The sequence below is a fragment of the Thalassophryne amazonica genome, chromosome 6 (genome assembly GCF_902500255.1).
Source record: "Thalassophryne amazonica chromosome 6, fThaAma1.1, whole genome shotgun sequence".
Classification (NCBI taxonomy): domain Eukaryota; kingdom Metazoa; phylum Chordata; class Actinopteri; order Batrachoidiformes; family Batrachoididae; genus Thalassophryne; species Thalassophryne amazonica.
Genome location: NC_047108.1, coordinates 94,723,699 through 94,745,669, shown reverse-complemented (window position 1 = coordinate 94,745,669; position 21,971 = coordinate 94,723,699). Strand labels below are relative to the sequence as shown.

The 21,971-nt window shown below is 40.2% G+C and overlaps 1 protein-coding gene across 1 annotated transcript; it reads left to right on the top strand.

The window, feature by feature from the left end:
• The first annotated feature begins 1,636 nt into the window (after positions 1–1,636).
• On the top strand, positions 1,637–18,331 carry prim1 (DNA primase subunit 1). The gene is made up of 13 exons (XM_034172834.1): positions 1,637–1,853; positions 2,533–2,690; positions 4,913–5,019; positions 5,361–5,434; positions 5,513–5,649; positions 7,197–7,255; positions 7,399–7,508; positions 7,794–7,885; positions 9,371–9,503; positions 9,602–9,671; positions 17,375–17,487; positions 17,839–17,937; positions 18,018–18,331. Exons 1-13 carry the CDS (start codon positions 1,745–1,747, stop codon positions 18,035–18,037), a joined length of 1,281 nt encoding a protein of 426 aa, XP_034028725.1. The 5' UTR covers positions 1,637–1,744; the 3' UTR covers positions 18,038–18,331.
• Positions 18,332–21,971: the final 3,640 nt, after the last annotated feature.

Genomic DNA, 21,971 nt, shown 5'->3' with positions numbered 1-21,971 from the left:
AAACCTGCTCCAGAGTGCTCTTAATCCCAGAGTGGGGCGACAGTTCATCTTTCAGCAGAACAATGATCCTTAGCACACAGCCAAGATATCAAATGAGTGGCTTCAGGACAATTCTGTGAATGTCCTTGAGTGGCCCAGCCAGACCCCAGACCTGAATCTGATTGAACATCTCTGGAGAGAGCTGAAAATGGCTGTGCACTGACGCTCCCCATCCAACTTGATGCAGCTTGAGAGGTGCTCCAAAGAAGAATGGGCAAAACTGGCCAAAGATAGCTGCTCCAAGATTGTGGCATCATATTCAAGAAGATTTGAGGCGGTACTTGGAGCCAAAAGTGCATCAACAAAGTATTGGCAAAGACTGTGAATACTTATGTAGATGTAATTTCTTAGTTTTTTATTATTATTATTATTTTAATAAATTTGCAAAAAAAAAAAAAAAAAACTTTTTCATGTTGTCATTATAGGGTGTTGTGAGTAGAATTTTGAGGGGAAAAAACTAATTTGCTTCTTTTTGTAATAAGGCTGGAACATAAATTGTAGAAAAAGTGAAGCACTGTGAATACTTTCCGGATGCACTGTGTAGTCAAATTAAGACTTTTCCTTGCACATAATGCTTTTGGTAATACCATAACTTACACATTTCTTTTTATCTTTTTTTTTGGGGGGGGGGGGGGGGGGGGGTTCCAAATGTTTTCATTGTTCCCCTGAAACTGAATGTATTGTTCATGCTGTTGATGTAATGATGGAATTTGAACATTCCATCCTCACCTTTTTGTACTGTGACGTATTTGAGCATTTCAGTATCACTGACCAAATATGAAGAGATCACATTTCCTAAAAACAGGCTGGGTGTCAATGTCAACTCTGCAAAATGATGCCTAAGCCTCTACTGTCCTCTAAAGGCGGAGGAGAGAGAGTACAATACAAAACTGTATGAAGCATCTGATGAAACTATACAGTTTCTATATAACTCTTTGTTCTGTCACTGTATAACTCTAAACCCGAACACAAAGATGTGGGTCTATTTGGCAATTAGCTTTTACTTTTTAACAATTATTAAATTTTAGATTTTGGATGTGCATTGGGGGGGTAGTGGAGAGACGGAGCAATAATAATAATATCTTTGAAAACAAAATATTACAGGTGCTGGGCACGTATACTTTCTTCGATGCTTTTCTGGTGATGGATTTGTGGTTGCTTGACAAAACAATAAAATTGTAGTTCATGGGTTCGTACTTTGATGTAAATGTTTCTCAAAGTAAGCAAACGCAAGAAAACTACATGCAAGTAAATGATGACAATAATTTCAAGAACGTTGGATCATATATTTTCGACAAACCCCGTAGATATACATTCTATGGACAGAACTGGGAGTTTTAAAAAGACAGAAGAAAAAAAAATCGCGAATGACTACAAATCCCATGAAGCAGTCTTCGCAAACCACTTCCGCATTTTCTGTCAAAAACAAAACTGTAACTACAAGGTTTGGCGAGTTTTCTAATACTGTTTGGATTCGTAGCTACTCCTCGATATGTACTTCCGCCTTCACTGAGAGAATAAAGCCATTAATAATTTAATTAATAATTTAATTTCATAGTTCCGTAAACGTCACTACCTAAACCACGCCTTACTGGTTTTGTTTTTCTTTCAGATATTTCCCGCGCTGTCCTCTGTGAAGACCTGGTAGTCTGCAGTGTTGACTTTCGGCGCTTTTCGTGTATTTTATAGAATTATCAGAGCCGTAATGCCGACATCAGCATACGACCCAGCTTGTTTGCCGGACTTTTTACCGCTGTACTACAAACGGTTGTTTCCTTTTTCCCAGTATTATCGCTGGCTGAATTATGGAGGAGGTGAGTGGTCACCATCTTTGCAGAAAGACAAAAATATTTTAGCGAAAGTACAGAGAAGGGCCACTAAATTGGTTCCAGAATTAAAAAAAAAAATGCCTTATGAGGATAGGTTCTTGTAACTGGGTCTCAAGTCTTGAAGACAGACGAACCCGAGGTGATTTGATTGAAATATGTAAAATTTTGCATTGCTTTGTGAATGTTGACCCCGCTGTATTTTTCGAAATGAGCCTGGCCTTAGAGGCCATGAACTGAGCTTGGAAGTTAACAGATCTAGATTGAATGTGAGAAAAAAAATTTCTTTAGTAACCGAGCAGTAAAGATTTGGAACAGTTTGCCACCTGAAGTGGTCTTATCTTCGAGTATAGATACCATAATGCCACCAGATTTTAAAATGTTAATAGCTGTTTTTATTGTTATGTTATGATGTATTATGATGTGTCAATATATACAATCATGTATACAAATATTTTACACAATAAAATGAATTATGAATTATTTGTTTCGTGAGGCTAAACGTGTTCTGTTGCTGCACCACTTCAAATAAAGTTTGTCTTCTTCCACTGCTGACACTATATTAATTCCTGTTAACCGGTATTTCGCCTCAATGCCTCAGACAAAGAATCAACAGCACAAGATTATCTGGCTGACATTATCTTTTTTTTTTCTTGCACTATTCCAGTGCAGAAGAACTACTTTCACAATCGAGAGTTCTCCTTCACACTCAAAGATGACATCTATGTCCGCTACCAGTCTTTCAGCACACAGAGTGAGCTGGAGAAGGAAATGCAGAAGATGAACCCTTACAAGATCGACATTGGTGCCGTATACAGCCACCGGGTATGACTTCATGATGTTATTCTTCACTGGTCCCACTGCAGCTTTCTGCAAATCCACACAACCTGTAGACTGCTGCTGTAGATCCAGAGCTAAAAACAATGTTGCTATAGTACTGTAGTCCTGTTTTTCCTTGTACGGGAACCTATAAGAAACTGCCTTGATGGCGCAGTATCTAATAAGAAACCACCCTGATTATCGTGAGGTAAAGAGAGACATCACAGCATCGAAGCTGTACCCAAGCCTTAACCACCACCAATCTAAAATGAAGCTTACCCGATGAGGAGTGGCTGCTTGAAGCTGGCTCAAAAAGTGAGCAGACTCCTATAGAAGCCCACGTTAAAATGTCCAACTTTAGAGAAGCAAAAATATGTTTACAGCCTGGTACAAGAAATGGTTTTTGTCTCTATAGCTAGTTTCCTGCTCCATCATTGAATGTTGGCAGTCATTGCAGCTGATGTTAGGTCCAGTTAACCTACAGTCACTGAGGAAATAAACTGGTCATAATTTTTAATACCCAAAACCCAAGCCACATATCAAAACTATCACACAGTCCACAAAAACATGCTTTAATAAAACACCAAACCAAGGTTATATTGTTAGCTTTAACTTGTTTGGTAACTCTGAGATGGGGCCATGTTTTGATTTCATTTGTCCTGCCCAGGTCACTCAGGGTCTTGGCTGAGTAAGCACTGCCAACTTGATGACACCCAGAGCAGCACTTTGTGAGATTCAAAGTGGCTCTGCTGGGTCTCTTCAGAAAACCTATGGGTGACAGGTGACGTCACGGAGGATTTGTCCTGTATACTGTACATACAACCTGTATCTACAGGAGGAAACTGACAAATTTCAAGTTCATAACTTAGGATTAGGGTTGTGCATGAAGCGTGACATTGGGTAGTTTTAAATAACAATGGGTGCTGTACTAATAGCAAGTTTGTGATTTGTGTGTGGTACAGTATCAATAGCAACAGCCTTTTTTTTTTTTTGTCAATTTTGGTGTTCTCGTTGGTTGACGCCTCTAACTCCATCAGTTCAATTCAGTTTCAGCAAAATCACTACAAAAGACCAGACCACTAAGTTCCTTTATTGTCATCCTCAGGTTCTCTTGGATCTTTGGGACAAAAGTTTATTAATTCCTGGGTACTGATTTGGACTTCCTTCCTGATCCTTAATGATGTAAAGCAGGGGTAGGCAACCTGTTCCAGAAAGAGCCATGAGGGTGCAGGTTTTCTTTGCAGCCACTGACTCCACCAGGTGATTTCACTGATTAACTGATTCCATCTGCTCAAAGTGATATTAATCAGTAAAATCACCTGGTGGAGTCAGTGGCTGCAAAGAAAACCTGCACCCTCATGGCTCTTTCTGGAACAGGTTGCCTACCCCTGATGTAAAGTCACTGTAGTCCCAAGGTTTTTGTTGTTGTTGTTGTTGTATTTTTATTTATTTATTTTTGTATAGCTGGCTGTTCAGATCCATATGGATATTATAGAGATGGCTTCTAAGAAGGAGCTGGACTTGTCCAAATGCAAAATATGTTCCAGATGCCTTGCCTGAATTCTTTCGGTTTTGCAACATCCAGCAATTTCTGGTATATTTTGCAATCTTCCATGCCATTTAAAGAGGCCGTTATCTTAGTCTTCTCAGTCTACTGAGCGTAACACCTGACTTAGAACTGCTGTGGACCCGGAGAATCCCAGTGTTTAATTTAAACAATGCTTCAGACTACTGATTAAACCAATTAGACTCACTAAACTCTACGGGTTATTTAGGGAGACTAAAATGAGGAATATCATTTGCATTGAGAGAGAACATCAGCAATGATCCAGCACACAGGTGAATCAGTGTTGAGGACCCCAGAGATGGGAGAAGGCTGAGTGGAGGCTCACATTTTACCTGGTGAGGATGGACCAGTTGTTTGCCTTGGAGGTTGCCATCCAGCATGCAAAATGGTTCAGTCGTGTGGTAGACGTGGCAGCAACACATGATACCAGACAGGACCATCTAGGTGTTTGTAAACCGGTCACCCATTGAAAATCTATTTATATTTTGTGGTGTAAACACCAATCACATTACTTTGTTTACATTGTGGAACGTCATTTGGACACGTGGAAGGTCGTTTCCCTCTGCCAAGATGGCGAGGTGCTCATTACCGGCTGATTCTAATGAATGATGATATCGGCTCTAGTGTTTATTTATGATATTTATATTTTTGTCACCCACAGCCCAGTCAGCACAACACTGTGAAGTCTGGAAGCTTCCAGGCATTGGAGAAGGAGCTGGTGTTTGATATTGATATGACAGACTATGATGATGTCAGAAGCTGTTGCAGGTAAATGGTTTATTTTGACGGAACATCTTATGACATTATACAGGTGCACCACAATGGGACAAGCGTTTAGTGCACATGCATCTCAAACAGAAAGTAGCCAGTTCAAGGACACCTGTGCCCCACACTGTCCATGTACATCTGGAGTCATGTCAGGAAGAACAGCCAGTGTGAAACTTGTAAAATCACTTCTTACCAAGCTCGCTGTAATGACCTCAAGCAAAAACAGCAGCAGTGGAAAAAAAAAGTACAATTTTTTTACATTATAGTAAGAATCAGTCTGTTTTAACCTGGAAATATTGTGAACACATTATTTTTCTGTTTGATTGTTTTTTTTTTTTTAGTGCTGCAGACATTTGCTCCAAGTGTTGGACCCTGATGACCATTGCTATTCACATACTGGATAGAGCTCTTAAAGGTATTATTGTTGCCAAGCATGTGTTTGACACATTATTCTATCTTTTTTTAAGTCTGACTTTTTTTTTTTGTCTTCCAGAGGACTTTGGTTTCCAGCACCTGCTCTGGGTTTATTCTGGCAGGAGAGGAGTTCATTGTTGGGTTTGTGATGAAGCTGCCAGGAAGCTGTCAGTGGCAGCACGCTCTGCAGTTGCAGAATACCTCAGCCTGGTGAAGGTAATCATATTTTCTATCTGACGCATCTGACTTCTTGGTTTATCGTGTTTATTGTTGTATCTCTTGGTACATGATTACGGCTGTGTGTATATACCACATGCAAGTATATGTATTATTTTATTCCATGCAGCTCCAGGTAATGCAGGACATTGAAAAACAATAGTGTATCACACTGAAGAGCAACACTATGAGCTGTCAGAAAACGGGAGCAAACAAAATAAACAACCTACTCAGGCTTTGATTTCTTTCGGCAAATTCTACTGCGTTGAGTGTGATATTTTAACAGGTTGTGTTTGGTATACAGTGGTCCCTCGCTATAACGCGGTTCACCTTTCGCAGCCTCGCAGTTTCGCGGACTTTTTTAGTCCAATTTTGCATGCTTTTTTTTTTTTTTTTTTTTTTTTTTTTTACAGCGCATTGTGTTCTGCGTCCTCATCAAGCAGGCCGGTCGCAGCACCGCGAAGGGAGAGTACGCGCATTGTGTTCTGCGTGTCTGTTTATAAGAATCTCCTCACCCAGAAGAAAAAAGAGCACCAACAACTACCCATAACAGCGGCGCGGCACCTGGACAAAGAGGTGCGATCAGAGGAACTGTGAAATACTCGTCAGTCACTATTAATAATTTCTTATGTGTCCAACCTCGTAGGTTGATCGTTAAAAATAAATTAGTTAGTTCTAAAAGCCATCATAATTAATTGTAGGAAAACGTTCTATTTTTATTTCTCAAAAAAATGTTTGGGCCTGAAAACAGGTTGGTCTTATTTTTCTACTAATGTTTGAACTTTGAGAGTGTTTACACATGAGAGAAAAGTGAGAAAATGTTAATGCCTGTTTGAAAAAAGTGTATAAAGTGTGTAGTGAGGGGTTTTACAGCCTTAAAACGTCTATAATAATTGTAAAAAATAACGCTGACTACTTCGCGGATTTCGCGTATTGCAGGCTATTTTTTTAGAAAGTAACTCTCGTGATAAATGAGGGACCACTGTAACTACAATGTCTAATATATTAATATGTTAATAATTCTGCTTAGTCTCTTTAGTTTTAGTTTGGTTTTGTACGTATAATGAGCAATTTACATAAACAAAAACACTGAAGAAATGTGTTGTAGCTGGAGTGTTTATTACGGTAGCTGGTCGATAGAAAACTACATTGCAATAATTTTGAACATCATGTAATTTTTTAAAATTGTTAATCAAGTGAAAATGTGTATTCAGTTCTTACAGTCAATGCTTTGCTGCTTTTATGTGTTTCATATTACTGAAATTTTAAAATTTATCTACACCCTTGGTTAAACAAAACACTAAATTTTCAAATATGAGTTTGGCCTCGTTTTATATACCAAACATCTAATCTCATGATCAAGAATAGAATCTACAGATTGGGTGATAATGAAGATTTTTATTAGTTACTGTTACCATTACCTTTCCATCAGCAGGAAATGCTTTCAGCAGAATTCAGCACAACTTTAGTTTAGCGCTCGATATGACTTAGAAATTCGAAGCTATTAAAAGTCGAAGTTGTAATGTTGTATTCACATCCGTTTATAGGGTGGCGAAGAGATGGTGAAAAAAGTAGTGTTGTCTGATCTACTTCATCCTTTTATCACGTAAGAATCACATCATTCTCACAGTGAGGGTCCTGTTAAAAGTTCTTGTAACTGTGTTTTGGTAGTTTTCCTGACTGTTGTTGAGAAAGTTGGCTCCTTTAGCCTGCGTTGATAATTTAGGGATGTGCTTGTAAACTCAACAGAGAGTCTTTGGCTGTGGTGGAGAAATACTTCATTCAGTATGCACTACATGATCAAGACATTCTGGGAAGCAAGGAATCTACAAACAAAGTGCTGGCACTCGTACCTGAAGATATCCTTTTTATAGTGAGCTGTACAATTTTAGCTATGATTCTCGGCTGTGTTTCTTGGGGTAGCGACAGTTTTTTTTTCTTGCGATCCATTTAATGCACATCTTCTCAAATATTTTCTTGTTTTTGTTTGTTTGCTTGTTTTGCTTTTTTTGTGTGTATGAGTTTCCCTACAATGATGTAACTCTGGGCGTACATTGCTTTTTACATCTGTTTAGAAAATTCTTGTCACCATGTACAAATATTTCAATGATTATACTCGTATTTTACCTTAATTTAGCCTTTACATGTTAGGAAAGAATTACTGGCGCACTTTCAACGTGAAAAAAACCCTGAAACCCGCTGGGGAATCCTCAAGGCTCTAGCCAAGCAGAAACAGGTTTGTGTGTGCATGCACCGCGCAATGTCACAACCGACGCCACAGTTTTAAAAAAATGTTTAAAACTTTCCCCATTGCTCAGATTGTTCTGCAAGGCTATTTTTACAAATGATTGTACCTGTTGTCAACAGTGTTGTAGTCAAGTCCACCTCTCCTGAGGCAAAGGCCAAGTCTGAGTCCTGGATCTCTGAGGTGAACACAGAGTCCACTCGAGGCCGAGTATTATACAAAGGCATATAAAAACAATTTCACTCTGCCCCCCAACTAATGGAACACCATTGATTGTGTGAGAACTGCATAACTGTAAAAACAAAGACTTACAGGAAAGTAGTTTTGGTAGGTCTAGTGATTAGTATTCCTGTCAAAGCAAACAAGCAAAAAAATAGGTGGGTAACTCAGGATTCATAGACTGTTCTCAAAGAAAATTAATTTAATTGGATCGATGCCTCAGACCCACTTGGAGCATTACCACCACCAACTGTTTGGATGTGGAGCATCAATGGAGCTAGACATATGCTATATTAATGAGGAAATGGGAAGATAAAGGAGGAAAGAGGAGAGGAAAAAGGGGTGATCACACTGTGCTATATCCTGTGGAATAAATTTATTCTCTTTAAATATACAGTTCCTTGTCTTCAAGCCAGTGGTGTGCATGTTGAAAAAGAAAGTCACAAGAGCAGTCAGTGATTTCTGATGTCCACCAATCCGAATCTAGATCACCTCCAAAATTCAGTGGAGTCTTCCATACTCTGATTATCTAACCAAGGTGCAAATTTGGTGAGAATCCGTGACGTAGTTTTGACATAATCCTTCAAAGCCTATGTAAAGTGAAATCCTAAACCAGAATCCAATCCATATCCTGGATCACCTCCAAAATTCAATGGAGTCTTCCATGCCCAGAGCGAACAAATGTTACTGTCTATCCCTGGATGGTGTGCTTTGTTTTTGGTTGTTGGCAAGTAAGGTCAAGGTTGAGAACCAAAGGGAGACTACATTTGGAGTGGTAGCTCTCACGTTATGGAATGCACTGCCACTGTATCTGTGCTCTGTGGACTCTGTTGGAGCTTTTAAGAAGCTCAAGACTCATTTGTACAGGATTGCTTTCACTTAGTGTCGTGTTGTTGCTGTTTTTAATATTTGTGTGTTTATTTTAATTTTACTGTGAAGCACTTTGTGATTGTATCCTGAAAGGTGCTATAAAAAAATTGTACTTACTAAACGGCTTGAAAAATAAGTAAAAATGAGCAGCCTCATCTTATTCTTCGAGGCCACATGAAACCAAGACCGAGTCATTGCATAGCGAGGCCAAGGCATAAAAAAAATCTGTCTTGAAGCTGGCATCGATGCCTTCAACACTGACTGTCAGGCCCCAATTGGGTATCTTTTTTTTATTTTTTTTTATGTCAAAACGTACACAATCGGGTGTCAAATATTGGCAATGATAGCCTGGCTTTTTTATTAAACTACATGTTTTCCTTCCTGCAGGCCACTGGCAAAAAGCCCCACCACTTTGAGAAAGAAATCATGTTACAGTATTGTTATCCACGGCTGGATGTAAATGTCAGTAAAGGGGTGAACCATTTACTTAAGAGCCCCTTCAGTGTTCACCCCAAAACAGGTGACCGTAAATCTAATGTGACAAAGTTACGATGATGTTATTGTCGGCATCACATACTGAAGGTTCGGTTTCTCTCATTTTCTTTTACCTCTGGACAGGACGTATTTCAGTTCCCATCAATCTCAAGGAACTGGATACCTTTGATCCTTTTGCAGTCCCCACAATCAGGTAAGCCATAATTTAATTTACAGTTGTGTGAGATGTTTACATACACTCACTGTGGGTGTGAATGTCGTGTCAGTATTGGGTTTCAAGGATTTCCTTGAACCGTTTCATTCCTTTGGATGTCAGTATCCATTCCAGCACAGCCAGAACTCTCTGATTCTGACTAAATGTTTGCTTTTATAGTGATTTAACAGCACACTAATCATCTAATTACAGTTGTGCTCAAAAGTTTACATACCCTGGCAGAAGTTTAGGTTTTGTTTTTTGTTTGTTTGTTTTTTGGACATTTTTCAGAGAATATGAATTATAACAGAATTTTTATTTATTTTTATTTTTTTCACTCATGGTTAGTGGTTGGGTGAAGCCATTTATTGTCAAACAACTGTGTTCACTCTTTTTAAATCATAATGACAACAGAAACTACCCAAATGACCCTGATCAAAAGTTTATATACCCCTGTTCTTAATACCGTGTGTTGCCCCCATTAACATCAATGACAGCTTGGACTCTCTTTTTGGTAGTTGTGGACGAATTTCTCTGATGGTAAAGCTGCCACTAAATATGTCTTGGACTTTATTTACATCAATTACGAAGAAATACAAACAGTATCACACTCTATGGTAAATCTGCATGGAGTAGACAGTTCTCAAAACTGAGTGACTGTGCAAGAAGGAGAAGAGTGAGGAAAGCTACCAAGACTGTCAGACAACCCAGAAGAAGTTATAGGCTTATGTGGCTGTGATTGGGGAAGCTGTGCACAGTGCAAGCTTTGCATATTGTATCACCAGTTATCCGTCTTCATGGTGAAGTGGTATAGAGGAGGATTTTCTTAAAAAGAAGACCTGAACGTTTAGCTACAAATTGCCAGAAGGTACATCTGAGATGCAAGCCTAGATTTGATCCGTTTTAGTAAAAGAATATCTTTCTCCGCTCTACTCCACTATGAAGCTAAGAGTGGTGATGCAAAATTCAAATCACAATTTGAAGAAAATGTTGCACCTGAAGCGCTTTGGAGCATTTGAAGCTTAAAATCGAAGCTAGTTTTACAGGCTGAATTCAAAATAAGAAGTGAGCAGTTAGCAGCAAGCAGCTGAACAGCTGCATTAAACTTCAACAGCCTCAATAAGCTGTGAGTTTTAAAGCATTTCAATGGTTCAAATAGATTTGACATGATTCTAATATAGCCTAAAGGAGTAATAACATGATCGGAAGGGCTGCCTCAACAATTTGTAGTGGTTCTACTTGTGATCATTAAATACGTTGATTGTCATCTGATGACAGGTGACTCGTGTGTGTGTGTGTGTGTGTGTGTGAGAGAGAGAGAGAGAAATAGCAAGGTTATTTTTGGCTAGAAATATACACTCAGTTGCCAGTTTATTAGCTACACCTGGTGAACCATAATGTAACACTACAGCCAATTCATGAACTCTTGAAAATATCTTGTCTTAAAAATCAATACCACCAGCTGCTACTTGGGGTCAGGCATCAGAATCTGACATCTGCCCTACAGATTTTGACTAGTAATAATTTTGATAACAGCAATAAGAATAAAAAAAAAATCTGACATTTATTTGGAGGACTTCACCTCCATCTCTGTGTGCACTGCACAGTTTTTTTTTTTTAACGAATCACGCTTTCATAGGTCACACTGCTTCACACCAGAATCGGCTCTGATCAAGGCAACGTGTCATTTATTTAAAAAAAAAAATGTATAAAATTCTGTGATTCTTAATGTCTGAATGATGGTTAATGGGACTACCGTTCTGCGGTGCATGAATGAGCGTTACTAAGTGGCCCCCATGGGCCACATAAGCCACAGTGTCCTTTGCATGGACATGCTTTACCAGGGTGTCTGGACTTACACTTTGAAGAAAAAAAGTGGGTTCATGCGCTCTGAGATCTTTCAGTGAGGATTCTGACAATAAATTGGTAAGGTTTGGCCTTACTCAATCCCATCGTCATGTCTTCCGAAGAGGAAGCAGAGACTGGGGACTCAGAGGCGGACTCATCCATTACCCAGGCCGAAGTCACCGAGGTGGTTAGAAAGCTCCTCGGTGGCAAAGCTCCTGGGGTGGATGAAATCCATCCTGAGTACCTTAAGTCTCTGGATGTTGTGGGGCTGTCTTGGCTGACACGCCTCTGCAACATCGCATGGCGATCGGGGACAGTGCCTCTGGATTGGCAGACTGGGGTGGTGGTCCCTCTGTTTAAGAAGGGGGACCGGAGGGTGTGTTCCAACTATAGGGGATCACACTCCTCAGCCTTCCCGGTGGGGTCTATTCCAGAGTACTGGAGAGGAGAATTCGACCAATGGTTGAACCTCGGATTCAGGGGGAGCAGTGTGGTTTTCGTCCTGGTCGCGGCACACTGGACCAGCTCTACACGCTCGATCGGGTGCTCGAGGGTTCATGGGAGTTCGCCCAACCAGTCCACGTGTTTTGTGGATCTGGAGAAGGCGTTCGACCGTGTCCCTCGGGGCACCCTGTGGGGAGTGCTCCGGGAGTACGGGGTCCGGGGTCCTTTGCTAAGGGCTATCCGGTCCCTGTACGACCGCAGCAGGAGCTTGGTTCGCATTGCCGGTAGTAAGTCAAACCTGTTTCCAGTGCACGTTGGCCTCCGCCAGGGCTGCCCTTTGTCACCGGTTATGTTCATTATTTTTATGGACAGAATTTCTAGGCGCAGCCAGGGTGTAGAGGGGGTCTGGTTTGGGAACTACAGAATCTCGTCTCTGCTGTTTGCGGACAATGTGGTTCTGTTGGCTTCGTCAAATCAGGGCCTTCAGCGTGCACTGGGGCGGTTTGCAGCCGAGTGTGAAGCGTCCGGGATGAAAATCAGCACATCCAGATCTGAGGCCATGGTTCTCGACCGGAAAAGGGTGCTTTGCCCTCTTCGGGTCGGTGGAGTGTCCTTGCCTCAAGTGGAGGAGTTTGGGTATCTCGGGGTCTTGTTCGCGAGTGAGGGACAGATGGAACATGGGATCGATAGACGGATCGGTGCAGCGTCTGCATGATGCGGTCGCTGTATCGGACCGTCGTGGTGAAGAGAGAGCTGAGTAGGGGGGCAAAGCTCTCGATTTACCGATCGATCTACGTTCCGATCCTCACCTATGGTCATGAGATTTGGCTCATGACCGAAAGAACGAGATCGCGAGTACAAGCGGCCGAGATGAGTTTCCTCCGCAGGGTGGCTGGGCGCTCCCTTAGAGATAGGGTGAGGAGCTCGGTCACGCGGGAGGAGCTCGGAGTCGAGCCGCTGCTCCTCCACGTCGAAAGGAGTCAGTTGAGGTGGCTTGGGCATCTTTTCCGGATGCCCCCTGGACGCCTCGCTGGAGAGGTGTTCCGGGCACATCCCATTGGGAGGAGGCCCCGGGGAAGACCCAGGACACGCTGGAGGGACTACATCTCTCTGCTGGCTTGGGAACGCCTTGGGGTTCCCCCGGAGGAGCTGGGGGAGGTGTGTGTGGATCGGGAGATCTGGGCGGCTTTGCTTGAGCTGCTGCCCCTGCGACCCGACTCCGGATAAAGCGGAAGAAAATGGATGGATGGCCTTACTTGTGTGAAGCGTCTTGAGGCAGCTTTGTTGTGATTTGGCACTATATAAATGAAATTAATTAATTAAATTAAATATACACATAAAATTTTGCTTATACCCAAATATTTTGTTTTGTGCTCACACAGTTATTGGTATGGTTAGTGAAGCTGAAATTGAGTGATTTGCATCTTTAGGTATTCTTGAATATGAAAAATATTTGTGTATTGTTCTGTAAAAAGTAGGGCGGTGGGGGGGGGGGGGGGTTAAACCACAAACGCAGGACAGTAGAATGATTACATAAATAATGAGCACATTACATAACTTTATCTTTTGTGTTCCTGAGTGCCTAATATATTTACCACTGGGTCAAGGTCAAAAAGAAATTCTGAGGGAAATACCTTGATTGGAGTAATCAGATATAGAAAATGAATCAGGGCTGTAAAATGAAAATTGTGAAATCCGAGGAAAATTTGCAGTGGGTCTGGGGGTTGGAGCCCCCCAGGAGCAGGGGTTTAGGGCCCACGGGGCCCCAGAAACCAAATTAATTTTGTATCTAATGATGCACTATCAGCATCTCCTGGAAGAATAAAATCTCAAAAGAAGTGCCAATTTAAATGATCCTAGATTCAAACTTTCATTTGAACTGTCAATGATAATGTTAAAATAACAGAATATGACATCTAAGTAGGACCTGGAATGATTTTCCTTTTAATTGTAAACCAAATTATGCATTAATTCAGAACAATTAAACTACATGAAATTCATGAAGACTGAAAGGACTGTTAAAGCATTTTAAAACAACAGCTAAAGCTTGTAGAACATTTTGAAAATCATTGTAAAATATCAATAACATACCTTATTTTAAAAAAAAAAAGTCACTTATATCATTGTGTAAATTCCTGTAAATCCATTCAAGGTTCAAGGTTACTTTATTTGTACCAAAAGGTAAATTTGTTTTGGCAGTGAGTCACACCATTCATAACAATCACATAACACATAAAAACCGATAAAAATACCCTAAATATAATTAAAAATATAAAAATACAATAAAAATATAAAAATACAATATAAAAAATATAAGAATACAATACCAATAAAGCAGTGCAAGTACAGGCCAATAGCATGGCGCCAGAACAAAAGTCACAGAGCGTGTGCCATCTCAAAGCAAAAAAGCGGATAAATTAATTAAATATACAATCAAGGTTGTCTGTTAAGTACACTAATAGCAGCAGGAATAAAAGTGCTCTTATAGCGCTTAGTTCTACAAAAAGGAACTTTATACCTCCGTCCTGAAGGGAGCAGTTCAAACTGATCAAAAAGAGGATGTGAGGCGTCCTTTAGAACTGCCTCAACCAATCTCTGGACCTGCCTCATGTACAGAGAGGTTGGATACAGCTGAGTCTCTCCACCAATGATTTTGCTCGCCCATTTTACAATCTGATTCAGACTGTTTTTATTTTTAACTGACAAATTTCCAAACCATGACACCAAACAAAAAGATAAAACAGATTCGATATAACAACGATAAAACATTGTTAACAAAGATTTGTCAATGTGAAAGGATGCCAGTTTTCTAAGACAGAACAAGCGCTGGTGACCTTTTTTACACACCACTTCACAATTTGACTCAAAAGTGAGTTTGTCATCCATAACAGTACCCAGATATTTATAGGTGCTCACAATTTCTACGGCCTGACCTTTTAGGAGAGTTACTCCATGTTTGTGGGAGCCCTTCCTAAAGTCAATGACCATGTCTTTAGTCTTCAATACATTCATCTGTAGAAAAGACTTCTCGCACCAATCCAAGAAATCATCAACCACAGGACCGTGGCCAACCTCACTGTCCTGAAGCAAACTGACAATAACAGTGTCATCTGCATACTTAAGAATAGTCCTCCCGTCCCTCCAACTTCTGCAGAGATCAGTGTACAAAATATACAAAAGTGAAGAGATAGCACTGCCTTGTGGTGTCCCAATGGAGGACTGGGTCTGCTCAGACAAGACCCCATTCACTCTCACTTTTTGTGTCCTGTTAGTGAGGAAGCTCAGAATCCAGCCCACAAGATTACAACTTAGATTAAAATGATCTAAAAGTCTTGAGGCTAAAATGTGCGGCTGAATTGTGTTAAAAGCAGACGAAAAGTCAACAAATAAAAGTCTGACATGCGCACCTTTCCCTTCAAGGTGACTAAAAAGCAAATTCATTAAAGTGACTGTGGCATCCTCAACCCCTCTATTTGGCCTATAGGCAAATTGCATAGGGTCCAATTTGGCACCAACTTGATTAATAATTTCTGTTCTCACCAGTTTCTCAAAGGTTTTCATGACAATGGATGTCAAAGCTATAGGCCTAAAGTCATTTAGAACCTTTGGAGTACAATTTTTGGTGGCAGGGACAACAACAGCATCTTTCCACACATTTGGCACAGTTTGCATTTCCAGAGACATATTGAAAATAAATTGGAAAATAGGACTCAGCTCTTTAGCACAATTTTTTAAGAGGCGACTGCAAACATTATCAGGGCCCTGACATTTTGATTTGAGGGCACAAAAAGATTTTTCTACCTCTTTTTGAGAAATAAAAAAGTGCTGACTGTCTTTCACTTTATGCTTTATTTCCTTAATCTCTGAACTGTGATCTGAGATATCAAACCTTGTGTAAAAAGTATTCAGAGCATTAGCAAATTCAACATCTGTCTGATAGTTCTTCAGCAAGGTGATGGATCTGGACTTGGGCTCCTGAAGCCCAACTATCGTTTTCATACACGACCAAGCAGATCCAAAATTTTTATTTGCCATCTTTTCCTCTATTTTCCCTGCATAATTTCTCTTAGCCTTTTCCAGCACCATTTTCACTTCTTTAGTAGCATTGCATAATTCCGTAACTGACCCCGATCTATGAGCCTCTCTCTTAGATTGTAAACTGATTCTCACAGACTTTGTAACCCAGGGTTTGTTGTTAGGATATATTTTCACTTTTTTAGTAGGAATCAACATATCCCTACAATACACCACATAAGAGCAGATCACATCCGCCAGTTCATCCAGGTTATCGCCACATGCCTCTATAAATATGTCCCAGTCCGTACATTCATAGCACTCCTGAAGGCAAAGCACTGCATCACTGTTCCAGTCCTTAAATTCTCTTGTGGAGACCTTCACCCTCTTAAGCAGAGACTTATAATAGGGCAGCAAATGCACAAAATAGTGATCCCAAAACCAAGAGGAGGCAACGTAACAGAGATCAATAGTTTTATCCCGCCTGGTAGGGCAGGGAGCCATTCAAAGCCACAATGTCTTTTTTTTTCCAAAGAAAGAGTCTACATTAATTTTAAAATAGTCACATTATCTTGTCTGAAATCCTGTTTGAACAGCACGTTTATTTTCCATAGACAAAAGAATTCTTACCATGTTTCTTGAGGGCACAAGATGCAGTGAGCGTTTCCTGTTTCTTTTATCTGTGTTAATGACAATGAACTTTAAATTCAAGACAGTGCCAATTCCACAGATTGCTGTCCTTACTAAACTTTTTCAAACCGTGTTTCTCGCCATCTTCCCTCTCTCCCTCTACGATATATGATGAAGTCCACGGAATTCCTTGGATCCAAGGCGTTTTCACAGCCCTGATGAATGTTTGACAACACTCATTGGGTTGAGTAAGACATGGCATGATGACAGTCTAAGAAGCTCAGGGCAGATCTGAGAAAGAGGATGATAGTTTTCAGAATGGCTCAATCAATAGATCATCAGTTCAAACAACTGTACTCAATTGTACAAAACTACAAGTCAGTGCAGGGTGTACTCACTTTGCCAAGCTGGAGAAGAACACCCAACCAGTCGCTCTCAGCTGAGAGGAAATTGGTTTGGATGATCAGGAATAACCTGGGAACCACCCAGGTAAACCCTATCCATTAATTGGAAGCTGTTTGTGTCACCGTCTACAGCCAACCAAGTTTGACACTGACATGGACTGAGAGGCTGACATCCAAGAAAGACATCCATGCTCAAAAATCAACTATTCAGGAAACTCTAAATGAATTTTAAAGAAATGATTGATAGCCCAGTGTTGCTCAGACATTCATGTTGACAATGAGTGATCGTAAACTTTGCCCACCAAATGTTACTGTGGCTATTGTACCCATGAAGTCTGATATAAATATTTGTCATTTTTCTAGTGCTATCTGTGAGGAGCTGGATCGTCCCAGAGTGGGTGAAGAAGAAGAAAAGGTGGAAGAGGTCAAAGACACAGAAAATGAGCAGATTGCAGCAGTGAAACGAAAGATTAGAGGTGAATAAGACTTGGAATATAAAGATGACTGACCCACTAAATGTATGCTTTTGTCTCCCATTTATACAGTTATTCAGCTCATAGTAAAATGAACTTACCTCAACATATTGTAATTCAACTGTAACCTGTAGGAACTTGATTTTTCTGTTTATATTAATATAAATAACATCATTAAAAATTTTCATGAAGTCTCATCTGTCTGCCCAAACCTTATGGTGATATACGTATGAATTAATAAATTGCCTCTGCATATTTTTATTGAGCTCCCCCAACTGCTCCCCAAACTGTCATTTTTAAATATATAAACTGATCAAAAGAATGTTTCCGCTTGCCATTTACCTTTGTTCACAGATTATAAAAGAACAAGCTTGGCAAAGTATGTGAAATTCTTTGATGACTTTCTTGATGGGTTGGCTTCCTCGTGGAAAGGAGAACTTCTCAAAAAGAGTGGTAAGTCATGCTTTTAATCTCTAAATTAAAGTGACTGATTTTTCCTGATTTTTATGACTAATTGTTCTTTTGTTCTTCAGACCTGCAGAAGGACTTCTAAACCGGATCAATAATCAGAACGTGATAGCTAAAGTTGAGCTTTTTTTGTGGTTTGTCGCACTTTTAGGCCTCATGTTTGGAATGTTACTGCTTTTTTTTCTGGTGAACAGTTTAATCTATCTGATAAAACTGTTATGGAACTCAACTACACCTGTCTAATCTTTGGATAAATATATCTTACTTTTCCTGTGTGTACTACTTGTAGAGAAAAAGTTGTTTGAATTTTGGTGACTGTATTTTCCTGTTGTACCATATTCCATTGATTTGGAAAAATAAATTAGATGCTCAAACTCTTTTAAGACCTTTTGTGTGTTTGTCTCAACATAATTCGCTATTTTATTTTGGCTTCTAATTCTGATAAATAAATAAGGACACTCACATAACCTGCGTCAACCCTCAGTTTTGCTACGGTAATTATAGTTAAGTTGTTGCACTTTAGTTATCTGCTACTTTTTAAAAAATGTACATTGGCACAGTACTTCAAGTTCGACCTCAGAGGGAGAACCATCTGTTAGTTTTGGAAAAAAAGCTCTTCTCTGACATCAAGACAAGAGACATGTTTCAGGACAACTAGGTGCACATTTAGGATGTAGTGGTTAAATCCTTTGAGAGGGGTGTAAAAAAGTAATCTGTGGGAGAGCTAGACATTTTGACATGCATCAGAAAGAGCATGGTTAGCAAGACCTAACCTGACCAACCCCTAGAGCAGAGGTCTCAAACCTGTTCCAGAAAGGGCAAAGAGGGTGCAGGTTTTCTTTGCAACCACCCACTCCACGAGGTGATTTCACTGATTAACATCACTTTGAGCAGGTAGAATCAGTTATCCTCGGATTTCTTTCCCTCTCTTTGCACAAACCAAAGAGACTTTTTCCCCACGTTAAGGGAAACTACTTAAACTTTCAACGTTTTAAAAAAAATAAATAAGAACAGATTGCATTTTTCCTCCCTTCAAACATTTTGGAGGTTATGTCATCGCACTGTGGAGGGCGCACGGAGAACTGCAGCAGCCAGGTGGTAACCAGTGGCTGAGTATTGCGGTGATGTCCGGAAAATCGGGTGCAAAGTGCAGCTGCCAGACACTTAAGCCGTGTCACCCACAGGAGCCAGCGTGGGTGCGCAGTCATAACACACCATGGCACACTGCCTTACGTTGCGCTGCGCCTCCAGAGCGCCTGTCTCCAGCTCCTCCATCAGTGAGCTCACCAACAGCACTGCCCTGACCCTGACCCACGGGGACTAAATCTGACTCCTGCTCCTGTCTGTGTGAGGACAGTCCCGCAACCCTGATCATTTTCTCATTACGCAACTGTCCACGTGGCCAGGTATACCGCTGGGGGTCAACAAGGTCGCCTGGAGTTGCTCATCTCTTAAGCGTGGGCGCGCTTTCACCTGTTCCTCTCCTTGTCATGGACATGCAGACTGTAATCTGAAGTTTGAACTAATTTAGGTGACCTTTGACCTCAAGCGACACCCAGAAGATCAAGGTCAATCGCTTATCCCAGGTAATGGCTTATGGCCAAGGCCACTGTGTCCATGCCAAATTTGGAGGCAAAATGTGCGACCAGGAAGGTGGTTTAATTGAATTTAGTGTTTGACCTTTGACCTTGATCCTTTTGTGCACTGAACCGTATCATGCTAGGGCTGCTATGTGCGAAGTTTCAAGAGTCTGCATTGTAAACTGCTGCACAGCGAGTTAAATGAAACCCTTAAAAATCTAAAGTTGCATGTTTATTTCATGATGATGTCATTCAATGACGTAATAACTTAAAACCTTTACTATCTTCTGGATCCCCTCAGCAAGCCCTTTAATTTGATGTATAACACACCATGTTTTACTGTAATCTTAAGATTGACCTGCAAAACCCTGAAAATCAAGGTCAATCGCTTAACCCAGGTAATGGCTTATGGGCAAGGCCTATCGCTGTGTCCATGCCAAATTTGGAGGCAAAATTTTAAAACTTGCGACCAGGAAAGTTTTTTTTCGTTGAATTTAGTGTTTGACCTTGTTGTGACCTTGACCTTGACCCTTTTGACAATCTTGACTGCTACATGTGATTTTTACAAGAGTCTGCAATGATGATTTACAGGCTTTGTCACACTCTAAAAAAAATTTAATTTTGCAAATTTTTGTGATGACATCATCAAATTACATCATAACAAAACCTTTGCTATATCCTGGATCCTCTCATCAAGCCCTTTATTTGATGTATTACATGACATGTTTTGCTGTAATCTGAAGTTTGACATAATTTAGGTGACTTTTGACCTCAAGAAAACCCTGAAGTTCAAGGTCAATTGCTTATCCCAGGTAATGGCTTATGGACAAGGCCAATCAGTGTTTAGTGTTTGACCTTGCTGTGACCTTGACCTTTGACCTTGAGCGTGATCCTTTTGTGTGCTGAAAGGTATCTTCCTAGGGTTGCTATATGTGAAGCTGGAAGAGTCTGCGATGTAAACTGCTGCACAGCGAGTTACAACCCAAATTCCAATGAAGTTGGGACGTTGTGTGAAATGTAAGTAAAAACAGAATACAATGATTTGTAAATCCTCTTCAACCTATATTCAATTGAATACACCACAAAGACAAGGTATTTAATGTTCGAACTAAGACTTTTTTTTTGTTTTGTGCAAATATTTGCTCATTTTTTGAATGGATGCCTGCAACACATTGCAAAAAAGCTGGGACAGGGGTATGTTTACCACTGTGTTACATCACCTTTCCTTCTAACAACACTCAATCCTTGATCCTTTTGTGTGATGAAAGGTTCCTTCCTAGGGTTGCAATATGTGAAGTTGGAAGAGAGTGATGTAAACTGTGCTGCACAGCAAGTTAAATGAAACCCTTAAAAATCAAAGTTTTGCATGTTTATTGCATGAGGACATCATCAAATGATGTCATAACTTAAAACCGTTGCTATCTTCTGGATCTCCCCATTAAGCCCTTTAATTTGATGTATTACATGACGTGTTTTGCTGTAACCTGAAGTTTGACCTTATTTAGATGACCTGAAGTGAAACTCTGAAGGTCAAGGTCAATTGCTTATCCCAGGTAATGGCTTATGGGCACTATGTTCATGCCAAATTTGGAGGAAAGTTTTCAAAAATTGCGACCAGGAAAGTTGTTTAGTTGAATTTCATGTTTGACCTTGCTGTTACCTTGACCTTTGACCTTGAGCTTGATTCTTTTGTGTGCTGAATGGTACCTTGCTAGGGCTGCTATATGTGAAGTAGCAAGTGTCTGCAATGTAAACTGTGTGCTGCACAGTGAGTTAAAGGTGAAAAATTCAGTGATTACAAACAAACAAACATACATACTGACTAACATATCTTGCCAAAACGATTGGGGGGGATATCTAGAGTGGGTGGTAAGAAATCCTAGGACAACTTCCCGGGGGTATCCAGGGGGTAGAATAAGCTGTTATATCAGCCCTGATCCAGAATAGGTTTCTTTTTAAACATATAGTGCAGAAAATAACTGAAACAATACTTCACATGGTGATACAAGCACCAAATCAAGCACAAATTCTCCTTAGACATTACTCTTTTGAAAAAAACCGATGGACCCATTGAATTTTCAATAGGCGGCCACGTAGGGGTCAAGTGAAGAATTACACAGGGGTTATAATATAAAAATGCTCCAATCATATTGAAAACTATACCACATTATTTGTCTGACCATAAACATTCCAAAAAGGTATAGTTTGGACTATCTATGACTGAATGTTATGGAGTTATGGGGTAAGAACCTTAAGAATGGTGACAAAGGTCAGTTTCAGTTTGTACAGGGGTCAAAAGTTAAAGTTGCTCCAATTTTAGTAAAAAATGGGGCAGATTGTTGATTGGGCTACTTGGATTAATAAATGGAATAGTTTTGACTGTGTTGAATGCTTGGTGTCTAAAGTAAAGGTCAAATAATGTTGATAACCATTGAATTC

Bases quoted from the DNA above. Each gene is read 5' to 3' on its own strand.
- prim1 (XM_034172834.1), top strand. From the start codon at position 1,745: ATGCCGACATCAGCATACGACCCAGCTTGTTTGCCGGACTTTTTACCG. The intron at 5,020-5,360 runs GTAAATGGTTTA...TTTTTTTTTTAG, and splicing joins GATGTCAGAAGCTGTTGCAG to TGCTGCAGACATTTGCTCCA. The intron at 5,435-5,512 runs GTATTATTGTTG...TTTGTCTTCCAG, and splicing joins ACTGGATAGAGCTCTTAAAG to AGGACTTTGGTTTCCAGCAC.